General features: G+C 51.9%; 4 protein-coding genes across 4 annotated transcripts; 3 read left to right on the forward strand and 1 right to left on the reverse strand.

Annotated features, from left to right (window-relative positions):
* Positions 1 to 193: 193 nt before the first annotated feature.
* On the forward strand, positions 194 to 1,608 carry AYO21_00151 (hypothetical protein; the record flags this gene model as incomplete). The annotated part of the gene is made up of 2 exons (XM_022650141.1): positions 194 to 641; positions 692 to 1,608. The coding sequence occupies 2 exons, from the start codon at positions 194 to 196 to the stop codon at positions 1,606 to 1,608; spliced, it is 1,365 nt and encodes a 454-aa protein (XP_022517467.1).
* Positions 1,609 to 3,014: 1,406 nt separating this feature from the next.
* Positions 3,015 to 4,612, reverse strand: AYO21_00152 (hypothetical protein; the record flags this gene model as incomplete). The annotated part of the gene is made up of 4 exons (XM_022650142.1): positions 3,015 to 4,017; positions 4,082 to 4,268; positions 4,316 to 4,469; positions 4,535 to 4,612. 4 exons carry the CDS (start codon positions 4,610 to 4,612, stop codon positions 3,015 to 3,017), a joined length of 1,422 nt encoding a protein of 473 aa, XP_022517468.1.
* A 5,619-nt stretch (positions 4,613 to 10,231) lies between these two features.
* Positions 10,232 to 11,029, forward strand: AYO21_00153 (6-phosphogluconolactonase; the record flags this gene model as incomplete). Its single annotated transcript, XM_022650143.1, has 1 exon — positions 10,232 to 11,029. The coding sequence occupies one exon, from the start codon at positions 10,232 to 10,234 to the stop codon at positions 11,027 to 11,029; it is 798 nt and encodes a 265-aa protein (XP_022517469.1).
* Positions 11,030 to 12,556: 1,527 nt separating this feature from the next.
* On the forward strand, positions 12,557 to 13,624 carry AYO21_00154 (hypothetical protein; the record flags this gene model as incomplete). The annotated part of the gene is made up of 1 exon (XM_022650144.1): positions 12,557 to 13,624. One exon carries the CDS (start codon positions 12,557 to 12,559, stop codon positions 13,622 to 13,624), a length of 1,068 nt encoding a protein of 355 aa, XP_022517470.1.
* Positions 13,625 to 14,714: the final 1,090 nt, after the last annotated feature.

Here is a 14,714-nt window from a genome sequence, read left to right on the forward strand (position 1 = left end):
CACCACCGACATAAGAAAGACCTGCAAGAAATGACGAGATAACAGAAGAATGACGACAGTTTCGCCGCCCAAACCCTGGGAGCGTGCTGGATCAACCGGTAAATAGTTTTCCAAGTGTTTTCAAGAGAGCCTCTATCCTGACGAAGCCTTTGCAGCTCCCTCTGGAACAAGTACACCTGTAACCTCTACCGCTATGACCGCGGCTTTACCAATGGACTCGTCCGCCACAGATTCCGGCGCCCCAGCGCTGCCCGACCGACCCTCGACGTTAAACAACGTTGTCAATCAGAATGCATCCAACTTTACAAACCAGAACCGCTTTGGAATGAATAACACACCTTATTCGGGACCCTATTCGTCATATTCGTCCCCTTACTCGAGGTTTGGTGGTGGCATGTATGGTGGAGGCATGTACGGAGGCGGCTATGGGTACGGCAGTAGCATGTACGGCAGCGGCATGTATGGAGGATATGGAAACTACCCAGGGATGCCAGGCGACCCCAATAACCAAAGTCTGACCCAGACGTGGAACAACAGCACAGCCGCGACTTTTCAAATCATGGAAAGTATTGTCGGCGCGTTTGGTGGATTTGCGCAAATGCTGGAGAGCTCATATATGACGACGCGTTCTTCATTTTTCGGTAAGTTCTTTACCCGCCACAACATGCTCAAGACTGACAGCTCTGGACAGCAATGGTCTCTATGGCCGAACAATTGGGAAATTTACGTCAAACCCTTGGGTCAGTTCTCGGGATCTTCACGCTCATGCGATGGATTCGGACCCTGGTAGCAAAACTTACTGGTCGGCCACCACCTGCCGATGCGACAGCCCTCACACCTGCGGCCTTCTCATCCTTTCTCAATGGTGGTCACAGTTCTACCCCTGCAACACTACCTGACGGTTCACCTGCACCGGCCCGCCCGTCAAGGAAACCGTTTATCATGTTCGCCATTGCGGTCTTCGGCCTGCCCTACCTCATGAGCAAGTTGATCCGCGCCATGGCCCGCTCTCAGGAAGAGGAAATGCGTCGGCACCAGGAAACGGCGATGCCATACACCGTGGGTGCGAATGGAGAACAAATCCCCATCGACCCCAAGAAACTCGATTTCTGCAGAGTGTTGTATGACTACACCCCCACTCCACAGTCTGGTGGAATGGACCTCGAAGCAAAGAAAGGCGACTTTGTTGCAGTGCTCTCCAAGACGGATCCCATGGGCAACGCGAGCGAGTGGTGGAGGTGTCGCGCGCGAGACGGCAAGATGGGATATCTCCCGTCTCCCTACCTCGAACCGATTCAAAGACCCATGCCAAAAGCCACGCCACAAATCACAGAAGGAAAGGCCACTCCGCCGATGATGGAATCGGACGAGATGATGGCTTCACACAAACCCAAACTTCTCCGGAACACAGGTGAAGTAGAGCCTGAGTCTCAGGCAGTGATGGACGCGCTAGGCGAGCGAGACAAGGAGTATAAGACGCGGTACAACACTCTATATGCGCCAGCGACGATGAAGAAGCCGACTGTCGATATCAAAGGGCCACACATGGACAGCAAACCCGGCGATATCACCCCAGAAAGTTTCCAGAAGAGCGCCTTTTATTCTTAATGTAAGCCATTATATTGGAGCGGGGGACACCAAAAAAGGAGGGGAGCGGACGGAGGGGGCGGGCGAAACAGGTGTTTTGTTTCGAGGGAGCCAACACAAAAACCGATATCCTTGGGAAGTTGCTCAGCAGGGAATTATTCATATAATTGGAAGAAAGGGACATGATTGTCCTTGTTCGGGTTATGCTTGCTCTGTTCTCCGTCCCCTTGTTCCGCACGCGATGTACCTCGTACTCTTGTACAGTTTTTTCAATCTTTGTCAGGTTTTCCCATATTCCCATTAAGCCCTGGTGCTATTAGGTGAGATGGCCTGTTTTGTCTACACGTCTTGTCTGTAAGTAGAGAGAGGGAGGGAGGGAGGGAGTGAGGGGAAGATGCATGGATCTGGCAGTTATGTGTCTATGTATGTATGTTTGTATGTTTGTAGCTAGGTATGTAGCTAACTGGCTAATGACTTGATACCAGACCATACTAGATAGAGCAGACGGGACACAAAACAGCACACCTAGGTATCAAGGTATCTAGATATCTAGACATCCAAGAAGAAAAAAAGTATCAAATCAATCACACTACACTATCAACGCACGCGCGCGCGGAAACAGGCTTGCTTAGGTAGGTAGGTAGGTATGTAAACTTGGTCAACTCAGTCAAGTAATATAATAGAAGGATTAAATACCCCTAGAGAGGAAATAATAGCTAGCTTTTTGAGCACCGCCACATCACATCCGACAGACAGACAGAAACACAGATAGATAGATCAGTCACAAGTCACAAGTCTCCCTCGACTTGGAAGAAAGTCCCCCCCCCCTCTCTTTTACCCTGCCCTCTCAAGGATCGAGGATCGAGGAGTGCCGTCTCAAAAGAACCTGGATACAGGAAGTGTTCAAGCCTAGCAAGCTCAAAGCAAAATACACAAAAGGAAACAAACAACAGAACTTTTTGGAGTTGAGCAAAATGTCACAAAAGTGCAGGTAAGAAGCAAGCAAGAAAGAAGCAACAATGGCAACAGCGTCAAAGGCACGGGCAGGGAGAAGCTGACTGCCTGACTGACGGACTGACGGACTGACACAGTAGCAAAGCAATACAACAAACAAAACCCCATGAAATGAATCCACAGACAACACAGGATGGCACTCATGGTCCCGTCGAGTGTCAATGCTCCTTGCAAGGTGAGGGTGATGTTCCGTACCCAGTGTGTTCAGACACAATCTCGCTCCTGCTCCTTGCTTGTCGAGATAGTTGAACAAATTTCCATGCTCATCAATGCCGAAATCAGGAGGTGTTCTGATCTTGCCAAAGGCGTAGACGAGGCTAAAGCTCCAGGAAATTCAGAATCGGCTTCGATGGCGCATACCTCTCGTCTGCTAGCATAGTTAGGCCCATGTTGGTACTCCTATTGGGATTCAATCATGAGAAGGTGACATATGGACGTACCTTTGGCACGACTTCGTCATCGTCGTCGTCATCATCGTCATCATCCTCGACCTCCTCTTGATCCTCGTCTTCTTCCTCAGCTACCAGCGCAACGCCCTCTTCACTCCCCTCACTATCGTCACTGCTGTCATCACTATCATCTGCGGATTTCTCGTCCCAGCTACCTCGTCGAGTCGAAGAACATCTCGCGCCATTAACGACAAGTGGACCTGTTGGGGATGTCGAGCCACTGCTATGTCCTGATCTTTTCCTTGCAGCTCGGGATGGATCTCTCGCAGTCTCCTTCGAGGGCACAGCGGTGTGTCGTTTGGTCTTTGAACTGGTGATCTTGGACGAAACCACGCTCTTCTTCTGCGCCGAGGAACCACTCCCACACTGTGTCTCCTGCCACCGTCTTCTTGATGAGCCGGAGCCGGAGCTTGAGCTCCCAGCTGCTGCGGTCAATATGGGTTCGTCTTTCTCTTGTTTGACACTGATCTTGCGATTAGAGAGGTATCTGCCGTCAAGGTCACGTACGGCACTAAGGGCTTCGGTTGGAGTTTTGTATCGTGCCCGTGCGGTGCCCTTGTTCTTACCGGGATTGCGGCTATCAGGGTGGATCTCAAGATAGAAAACGTTGCCGTAGCGTCTGAGGAGGTCACGCAGTTCACTCTCGGACTGGTAGTATGGCAACCCAGAGATAAATATTTTGCTGCCGTCATTGCCACGACGGACAAGGGGAGCGGCAGAAGGTGGCGAGGGAGGCCGTGCAGAGTCACCATTGAGCGAGTGCTGTAGGACACTGGTGGAGCCATGGTGCTTGGATGGGTTGAATGTGGTAGATATGAAGGTCGAGGCGGACAGACTCCAGATGGGTATGCTGTCGTAGCTGGAGCCATAGTAGAAGCGAGTGAAGACATCGCTGGTTGAGCAGCCCAAGTCGCCATTGTTGTGTACGGTGTTGGGTAGCTTACGGATGCCAGTTGATGAGCAGAGGCTGTATAGAGAGGGTTTCTTCCAAAAGGTCAGATAGAAATAGCAAGTTGACCCGAGAGACATACGCAGAGGGCCGTGTCGTCGTAGCAGGTCCTTGTAGGCTCGGAAGATACAACCCTGTTGGTATCTCCGACGTGGTGATCCCATTACTTTCTTTTGGTCCTTGTATCTTTCTCAAACTCCCGTCCTTCTCTTGGGCAACCAGTTTGACACGCACACGTTGGCCATTCCAGCCTTGCCTGCAGAGATTCTCTACATCTTGTGAACGCGTGCACAGCAATCGTGGGAATTGGACATACCATAGACTTTGACGGCATCAGCCTTACCCTTGATGGTGCAATGTCCCAACTGGGTCCCATCACCCGCGCTGAACACTTCAGCTTTCAAGCTCTGTTCACCTCCCAGACTCCTCGTCATGTCCTTGAGCTCTTGCCATCGACAGTGGCGTGGAATCTAAGATATTCAGGTGAGCCTTGGAGATGCATCGAAGGGGTCTTAGCAACATCGCTTTGACCTACATCTTGAATAAGGATGATATAATGCTGCTCGTCTTTACTCGAATGTCGAGGCCGAGGACGTTCCTGCCTCTGAGGCATATCTCAGGAGTGCTAGAACGACTGACAACGTCAATGCTTCAAGGCAAACCCTGGATTTCCGTCAAAGCTTTTAGCTGTTCTTTGTCTTTCATCCACAATATGACTCGAACGCGGCCAGTAGATTTGACACTCTTGCTGGCAAACGCCTTCACCGCAGTTGTGGGGGAACAAGAGGTGGAGGTCAACCTTTATAGATTCCGACTGATACATATGGAACAGGTTGATAGTGGAGCTCTAGCCACTTCCCCCTCAGATAACGCAGGAGGGTCGCTTGCTTTAGGAAGACGAAGAGGCTATCAAGCAGTAACAAGGTAGCCCTAGCGAGGACAAGGGTCGGGAGATGGAATCATGGATCTTCTCTCTGGCTAGGTGGCTCAGCAACAAAATACGAGCCCAGATGTCAAGTGGGAAAGACTCGTGGATTCCCTTGGCTGGGACTTCTGGCACAGAACAGATGTTTTGTTTTTGAGAAGAAAACCAACCTTTGAGAGATTCTGAGGACTGATTTATAGACTTGACCTTCCCACGCCTTTGCGACCACGATACACAATGGCTTGACTCTCCAATGCAGTACATCTCTTGTTGAGGATGTCGCGGCCACGACTTGATTCAGGTTGGCCGCGGTGGAGAAAGATGGCATCGAAGCTCTGGTTCGAACCCAATAGGAGGTCCAAAAACAAAGACTGCGTTGAGGCTCGCAGGTGACCTCCATCGGAAGAAATCTGATATCAGATCACAAGTGGCTTGCATATTAGACGATGGCTTGCTCTCTCCCTCTTGGAGCAAGCCGACCACCAAGCAGTCATGCCAACTGACCAAGTCTCCCACGATAGTGAGTGAAAGGCGCGCTATATCGGACACGGAGATTCCGGGATATCCTTGTCTGACGCTTGACCAGAATATAGGTAGGAGTTTGTCTGCAAGCCACTTCGCGAGGGGCCGATGGCGTCCAATCGAAGTCGCTACAGTAATAGCAGAACGTCAGTGAACCCAGGAAACTCATTCCGGCCGAGATGTCTCGCGGAGGAAGGCCTTGACAGGCATGTGCATGGAGAATGGACCCTTGAATCTGTCAACGACAATTGTCGTTATCGGCAAGAGTGCCCCCGTCCCCGTATTGTGTGCAAAAGAGGCTGGTTGGAGCAATTCCTAAGCAGGGCCTAACGTAAAAGAAAGAGGGCTTGCTGCAAGTCAAGACAAGATTATTTGGTTCGACTGGGTCCGGAGGCTCTCGTGAGCTTATAAGAGGCAATCGGACCCCAACGCTAAGGATCGATTCGGTCAGTGAACTGGAGAAAGGCTGGTGACAAGGGCAACATGGCCGTGTTCCCAATCTGAAGATATGTTTGCGAAGCATCCGAGTTTTAACCCCTGCTGGGATGATCGTACACCAACCTCGGGTCAGGCAATTTCCCACGATCTCAAGAGAAAAGACTGTCCAAGTGTCCAACGTGTTTGCTTCATCACCGTTGAGGCGCCTCTTTAGAGAGCGCACTAGAAACAAAGAATGCTCCGGAAGGCTTCTGGAGGGGAGGACAGTGTGATTGCCACACACCTATTAGCCCCTTGGAAGTTCAGGACGCTCTCGCGTAGCTGTGCATTGGTGGCTTACCAGGGTCAGCTGGAACGCCAGAAATCTCGGTCCTCGATTCCCTGTGATGCATGTAGGAGACGCCCAAAGGGATCAAGTTCGGCTGTTTCCAAGGACCATGTTGCTGTCAAGTCGCAAGTAGGAAGGTCGGGGAGACGGAAGACACCATGTTTGTAACTTCATGCCATCATCGCACATCTAGTGGCTGCGGGCGAACCAGTTTTGACACATTGGCTGCACGGGTTTGACGCGAGTTGTAGTGTTGCCCATTTTCCCTCCCTGTCCAAGCAAACCGAATTTCTAGTTTACATCTTGGAGGGCGTCGCGCCCCATTTCCCACTTGGTGGTACAACAGGCCCGCAGGATCTCTGAACTCTGGAATCCGCTCTGAAGCGAGGGACAAATTCGGTGCATTTGTGTGTGACTAGGATCTGAGCCGGATATGCAGAGTTTGGAGAGCTGATCTCATCGAGATCTCGACCGTTGAACGAAGAAATGTCATCCGTTTCATTGGAGGCAAGAGTTAGCTGCTTGTGCGACTTTCCCGCTCACGGGTCACCCACGGGTGGCGATGAAAATGCGTCAAAGAGGGTGGACTGAAGGCTTGCTCGACTGGAGAAGCCAAGCATCGATCATGTCGGTCACCGATCAGCATCAATTGAGGTCGAGGTGTTTCATTCGTCCATGTGTCGTCGCTCTTGCATTTTGGAAACTGGATCTTGGAATAATTGACCAGTCAGCATGTCAAAGAGACATGCTCCCGCATCAAGCCGTCGCCCTTCCAAGCAGGTTTGCTTGCGGATTGTGGGCGATAGTGCGTGACGCAGACCACGCTCATCTCCCGTGGCGAGGACCGACCATCGAGACTATTACAACGTCTTTGAGCCATTCTTTAATACTGCCTAAATACTGATGTAATGTGGTGTAGAGTCACGCCGAAAACAGTACCAAGCAAGATGCTAGCAAACAAGCCAGTGAGATGAGGGATACATGTATGCAAAACCAAACAAACGCTTCCAACGCTCAGATTCCAACGCCAGGATTTCAAATGCACCAGTTGGACTTCCGCAGTGGAATTCTCCATCCTCATGTCCCAAAAATGTGGCAAAGATAATATGCACCTTGTGCACCCGTGGTCTTGTCATCACACCAGATCGGAACCAGTGGCAGCAGCCTCTAGCCTTCTGTGAAAACTGGTACCCTTTCAAAGCCGTCCACCGGGGTTTGTTCGCTGCAAAAAGTCCAATAATATTGCAGCTTTTGATCCATTCTCACGGAATTGACTCTGTTGTACCGTTGGGAGGTCATCCTGCATAGAAGATCCCACGACAGGTCCCGAATATCCATCGCCCTGAGTCGTGTCCAATAGGGCAAATTCTGCATTTGCTCCGTGTGTTGTACTTGTTGTAGTACGAGATGTCCTTTGTTCCCAGGCGTCTTGCTCTCTCCACCATACTCGCTGGTCGTATGTCTCAATTGTATTCAATCGGTTTGTTCCAAGTGCTCCAGAGTGGAAATTTAGGGGGAATTGCAATCGGAGGAAGGATTGAAAGGAGGGGTTTAGAAAAGGATGGCCCCGGAGAGAATAAATCAATTCATTTGACAAAGCCAACCACGTTGGCACATCTTTGGCAGTAATATGAGTTCATGCCGAATCGGACTGCGCCACTGTTCTGAGCAGGAAGCGAGGTATCGATACTCAGGGATCGTTGACATCGAGAGCAGCGAACAATGTCTAAAGAGGACTTGGGTGAACCGGAAGCGCTCGATGACAGGGTGTTGATGCTGTCGTCGCTTTTATTGGACTTGGGGCCGATTTTAGTGGCGTTGGAGCCATTGGCTGCCAATGTCTGAAGCTGCAAGAGGGAAGAAGGTGTCGACGACGCCATTTCTGAGAATATGAAAGGTGCTCGCAGGTCGCAATTAGTATATGAATAAATGAAGGGTGCTTCAGCGAAATCGTCCCCTTTTCAAATGGTAATGGTATGGCAGAAATCAAGGGGGAAGGGCGGCAATAGATCAGGAATACTGGTCGAGAGCGGATAATAAGATTAGGTAGAAAGTGCAGAATTCAGCGCAAGAGATCGGGGATGGCAACGGCTTGTGATATGGACATGGACGGTTCTCGTGAGGGAAGCCTTGGATGGAAGGCGATGAAACGCGACCAGGGGTGGGATGGGAATTACTAGTGCAGGTCGAAACTGGATATCGACGGGATCGAGGACAAATGAGGGCCGAGGACGATGGTTAGGGAGGCACACAAGAGTTGAAATCTTCGATGGCATGGGAATCAAAGATGGCATTCTTCCAATGAGTGGAATGTGAGATGGTCGATGACCACCAGCGACCTCGATCGCAGGAAACCAAATCGACTTTACGCGCGGCGGCACGAGAACTTTAGCACTGGCTGGGAACTCCAGGCCCCCTTTCACGCCGAAGACGCCTCTTCCACCCGGGAACTGTTGGGCCTTTTCCGGGCTGTTGATCCCCAATCACGGCTTGCCCTGGGCTTGAAGAGGAGCCGACCGTACCTATTCCGAACTGGTTTTCTTCTCTTGCGGGCTTATGTTCCGGGCACTGTGGGGTGTCTTATTGGTGAACGCCACAGTTGGAGGGGTAGCCTAGAGGGCCGGCCACGCCTGATATTCTCACTAGCAGCCTTTCTTCATCATCTCCGATCTGTCACTTTTAGGTTGCTGGGCCGATAGAACCGAGGCGTTTGTACTTGTTTGTACGTCCTTGACAACGGGTACGAGTTGCAGGAGATCGATCTGTTTTCGGAGAGGGCAATATGCCACAGTGCCACTCCGTCCAGCCCTACCCCTTGCTGGACCACCTGTGCAGGTCAATTCTGGAGACTGAGGGTACCAGGAAATCCCGGAACCAGATGGCCCACAATGGCCGTCGGCTCAAGTGATCCGTCACCCGCCAGAGTACCGAGTACACATGATCGTACACATGATCAGATATGAGGCACAAATGCATAAAGTCCCTCGTACTTGGGATATGAGGCATTCTCAGGGGTAATCAAGACTGACCCGGATATCATCTCACGGCGAGAGAAATAACTCACCAGAATTGTGTAATCATGAGCCAAGCGAGATGTTGATGAGCGTGCTGCCACTACCATTTGCAGCTGAAGATTGCCGTTTCCCGTCCCACGAGGCAAGGATATCTTCTCATCGGATATCCAGTTCCGCGCCATATGAAAGGGGCATTTATTCACTCAATGTAACAAGAGAAGTACCAAGCAGGCCTTCATCTGCAAATGCTCCGGTCCTCATCTGGTTTTGGGTACCTAGCACTCCTAGGTAGCCTGTGGGTGGCGGGCCACTCACAGGCGGCTGTACAAGCAATGGCTTAGTCACTCACCTTGAGTAAAGTCAGCACTCATCAGCAATCCGAGCTTATCGGTCCATCTGCAATAGTCGCTCAATGTTTACTGTCTGACAATAATGGAAGTGTAGCGTTTTCCACTCGGCGGCACCAATCAACCCCTCTGCTTTTCTGCTGTCAGACAAGTTTCCATGACGTCAGGTTTTGGGAAACAATCTTGTGCAACCAAGATCAAATTCGACCCACGTTTTTGGATCGTCAACTGCGAAGTTTTGCGACAAGACGGTATACTTCACTCCTTGATACTGCGTCCACCGTGAAGATATACCACTTAATCCAAGTGATCTTTGTCCTCACTTCACTCTCCCTTTTGCTCCTCACACTCCTTCCTCAAAGAACCTCGATCTCATTCGCAATTGGCCTCATTCGAAGCACATCACTAAATTCGCACACAAAGATAGTCCCCCCACCTCAGATTCGCTATCGAGATCCTCCAATACAACTCGATCTTGTGTATTGCAGGTGCAAATCCTCAGGTGATCTTTACTCTTCATCCACTCCAAAATCCCACCCGGAAGAATACCGTTGGTTGGAAGACGAATTTGGTTCATCGCAGTACCGAGGGACAAACTGCGCGGTTGCGACTTGCGGGAGGCGGCCCCGCCACCACCAGAAAAGAAAGAAAAATAACAATGGGCAAACAACCCAACCTCTTTAGCTACCCCACAGTCGACGAGGTCGCTGCGCATCTGCGCGTTTATATCCTCTCCTGCCAAAAGACGGCACTTCACCGACACGATTGCTTCAAAGTCGCTGTTTCAGGCGGCAGTCTTCCCGCAACCCTTGCAAAGGCGCTCCTTACGCCAGGTCACCAAGAAGACCCCGCACTCGGGCCACAATTTTCGAAATGGCAAATCTTCTTCGCAGACGAACGAGCCGTACCTTTCGATGACAAGGACAGTAATTACGGGTTATTGAAGAAAGAACTTCTCGATAAAATCCCGTCCGAGCAAGGGACGCCCGCTGTCCATCCTATCGATGTGACGCAGCTCGGCAACACCCAGGAGCTGGCGGACCGGTATCAAGAAGTCCTCATGTCAACATTTGCCAGCAAGGATTCTGTGAAAGTGCCCATCTTTGATCTAATCCTCTTGGGTTGTGGACCGGACGGCCACACATGTAGTTTGTTTCCCGGCCACGAACTGCTGCGAGAAGCAGACGCTTGGGTGGCTGCAATCGAAGACAGCCCGAAACCGCCGCCAAAAAGGATCACCTTGACTTTGCCCGTGTTGACACATGCTCACAAGATTGCGTTTGTCGCCACTGGAGGTGAGAAGAAAGGAATTTTGAAGAAGATCCTAGAAGCGGACGATGAGGGAAGAAGCCTACCTTGTGGGCTGGTCAATGAAGGCGGCGGGGAGAAGGTCAGCTGGTTCACAGATGATGCAGCAGTGGAAGGAGTGGCATTCCCTAGGAGGGGCAGCCTGTGAAGAGCAGACCTTGAATGGGCGTGGAAGGAGTGCCACGGCGAATGCACACCTACTTGTTGGCGGACAAGGTTGAGACAGTCTTCCCAGGTTGGGACTCTGTTGAGAGAATGTCGCGGCCCTTGCGGTATGGATGGCTTTTGAGCAGTCACCTATATCCCGAGTTCTCCATTGCCTTGAGCCTGGCTTAAAAGCTCCGGGTCGGAACCCTTGGGAAATGAAGGGTCCGTAAGGGCTGGTGTCACGATTTCTTTTGTGTTTATTCGATTCTTATATTAGATGTACCTTGGCTGCATGCATGCGTCCCCCGGAAGTTGATTGAGCCAACGTACTTGTTATAGAGAACAAACTTTTCAAAACGCTCGAAAGAAGTATCAGAGACACGACCCAGGATCGGCGAGCTGGTTCCATGATCATCATCCTCACATGTGGGCCAACTGGTAGAGTCCAGGATTTGACTTTGAGATCTCCTCGGTGAGGCAGAGCTGTCGACGGCCCCCTTAGGCATCGGGTTTGACGGCTGGGTCGCCTGTAAGAGCGCCTACAAGTGAATTCTGGGGGCTCGGGTACCCGCGTGGGCAACGGATCCCAATGCAGTACCCCGCATTCTTGCAGGTTGGGTGCCTAAGCAATCCTCCAGCCCTCCGCAGCTCCCTTTTACTTACATACCTAGGGATTGTCTAGGCGGGCAGTAGGTCAATCCATCATGCCTTCTCACCTGGCTTAGACCAGTCGACGTATTACCTGACACTGACCAGTTGATCGGACCTCTGGTCCTCTTTTTTCACATGCAACATCTGCAACATCACCATTCACCACCCTTCCCCCTCTCAACGAGTTCCCCCTTCAAATGCGATTTTTGGCAAACTGCATATGCTGACGAAATATTTGCCCCATGGAGCTCGGCGTATCTACATACATACGTACGCCTACACCAGGCCCTCCCCAACACCAAGTATTTGACATACCCCTCCTGCATCTCGGATGAGTTCATCCCTTTACGGACCCTGTCGCAGCAAATTGACGATTGATTGATTCTCCGGCCTGGTGAGCTTCATCCTGTAATCGTTCATAACAACACATCGAAATCCACGACCCCCCACAACAAGTTTTCTTCACAGATATCTAGGATCAGTAATCACACCGGCACGTAGCTTTGCAATCTGACCCGCCAAGTCGCTGGTAAAGGTAGTCGGGTTCATAGTGGATAGAACACCAAAGCCGAGGTTTGGGTGCTTGGATGCTTACATGCTGGTGGACAACCGATACTCCACTCTCTTCTGTACTTGTAGAGAGGATAGGGCATGAATACTACTGGAATTGATCCGGCGGAAGAGAAGGTGTGTCTGTCTAGTGGTTGATATTGCCAGGACGCATTCAATCCACATTCCAACATACATAGGTACAATTTCTGTACTATATATATATATATATATACGTTAATCCGTCCAACAGAGGCCATCACTACATCCATCCCCAGCTTACGCCAAATAACAACGACGACTACCAACAGAAAGGGGCCAGGAAACAATGTCTTCCTCTTCCATCACATCCCACACATTCACCTCCCCCGCCACCGCAAAACCATACACCTATCTCACCGCCGGCCCCTCCAATGGGCCCCTTGTGGTCTTCCTCCACGGCTGGCCGGGGATTGCCTTGACATGGAAACCCCAGCTGCTGTCTCTGTCGAGCCTGGGCTTCTATTGCGTCGCCCCGGACATGCCTGGGTACGGGGGCACCTGGACGAGCGACAACCCGAGTGACTTTGCGCTGGAGAAGATCGTGCCGGACCTGCTGGAGCTGCTGAAGCACCTGGGCGGTAAGAAAGCCCTCTGGGTCGGCCACGACTGGGGCTGTGGACCGCTGTACGCCCTGGCGAGCCACCACCCAGAGGTGTGCCGCGCGATCGTGGGCATCTCGGTGCCGTACCGCACGCTGGAGCTGGGGCTTCCGGGGCTGCTCGACCTGATCGACCGCGACGTGTACCCGGAGAGCGAGTTCCCCTACGGCCAGTGGGACTACCAGGTCTTCTACGAACAGGAACCCCAGGCGGTCGACCGGCAATTCGAGGCCGACCTGCCCGTGTGCCTGAAACTGGTCTTCTCCCGCGGCAGCCCGCACAGCGGCAAGGCACCGGCGCGCACGGCCCAGGTGACGAAGAACAAGGGCTGGTTCGGGGGGCCCGGCGCGCCGCTCCCGGACCTCCCGCTCGACAAGACGGTGCTGGACCAGGACATCTACGCGGCGCTGATCGCGGGCGCGCAGAAAAACGGCTGGAAGGGAGCCACGGCGTGGTACCTCAACCACGGGGCGAACCGGCGGTACACGCTCGAGCGCAGCGTCGACGACGGCGTGCTGGCCATGCCCGTGCTCTTCATCCACACGGCCTACGACGCCGTGTGCCAGACGGTCGACAACCCGAAGCTGACCCAGGCCATGCGCGACAAGTGCCGCCACCTGACCGAGTTCGTCATCCGCGCCGGCCACTGGGGCAACCTCGAGTGTCCCGGGGAGGTCAACTCGGGCATTTCCAGCTGGGTCTTGAAGAATCTGCCCGACTGGTGGCCTGGCCCGGAGTTGAAGAGTCGTTTGTAGGTAGTCGAGCTGTCGAGCCGTGTACTCGAGGATTCCCTCTCTCAAAATACATACCTTACACGTTATAACTTATTCCCCCCCCCCCCCCCCCCTTTCCTCTACCATGCCACTACTTGGGAGATGATGAACTGTGAAATATGAAAAGGAGAAGGATTCTATTACTCTACCGAGACAAAATTGCTTTACTTGTTTAGGGCGTAATAAGTTTCAACTTCTACTTTTTATATTGTATTCTTTTCTCTCCTACACAACTCTCCCATTTCCGCTGTAACATGTAGCATCGATCCAGATTGCTGGCTGAGAACGACATGTGTAAGGCACTTCTCTACCTCGCACGGGGCAGAGAGTGCGTTGCCATCCGGAAAAAGCATCTAAGGTACCTAGGTATGTATGGGACTACCTACTAGGTACAGTAGCTTCAGCAACGCACCGTGTGGGTTTGTCTGTCTGGGTGTCTGTCTGGCTGTCCACTAAATGATCTGGCGCCGCCATTTTGAGCCCTCCTCCCTCCCTCCTTCTCCTTCTTCGCTACCTCTCCATCTCCAGACACGGGATAGGGGCAGGGGTATACAGTATAGGTAGTCAGCAATGTTGTCAAAAGGTATACGGACAGCAACACGGTAGAAAGTTTCTCGACTTGTCGGTCACTCCTCGCTGACATCAAGTTTCCCTCCGCCTGAGCTGTAATGTCGAGGGGATATAATGTCGTTCCTTTCTCTGTTCTACCCAGCGCCTGATATATTGAGAACTGGCAATACTCGATTTGTTGTACTGACGGAACTGATCCGTCAATTTTGTGGTCTTTTTGTGAGCATCTGTTGTGCTCGATATAGAAATTGTACCTTGAATCAAGCCATCCATCCCGGAGCTTGTCGCCAGGTATGGTGAAAGCTATGCCGCTGTTGACCGCACGGTATCGTCCAAAGCAACTGTCTTAAGTCGATGCCCCTACCACATGTGACAACACGGGGCCAATGTGTAGGGGTCGCATGGGTTGTCCCAACGTCAGGGAACCTGGAGTAGTGCCCAGTTGACTGCTTGTAGACGTCAAGGACCACCTTCCATCCACCAAAGGTAGTCTGCACGCAAA

Source organism: Fonsecaea monophora (assembly GCF_001642475.1).
Source record: "Fonsecaea monophora strain CBS 269.37 chromosome Unknown Scaff1, whole genome shotgun sequence".
In the NCBI taxonomy this organism is placed as follows: Eukaryota; Fungi; Ascomycota; class Eurotiomycetes; order Chaetothyriales; family Herpotrichiellaceae; genus Fonsecaea; species Fonsecaea monophora.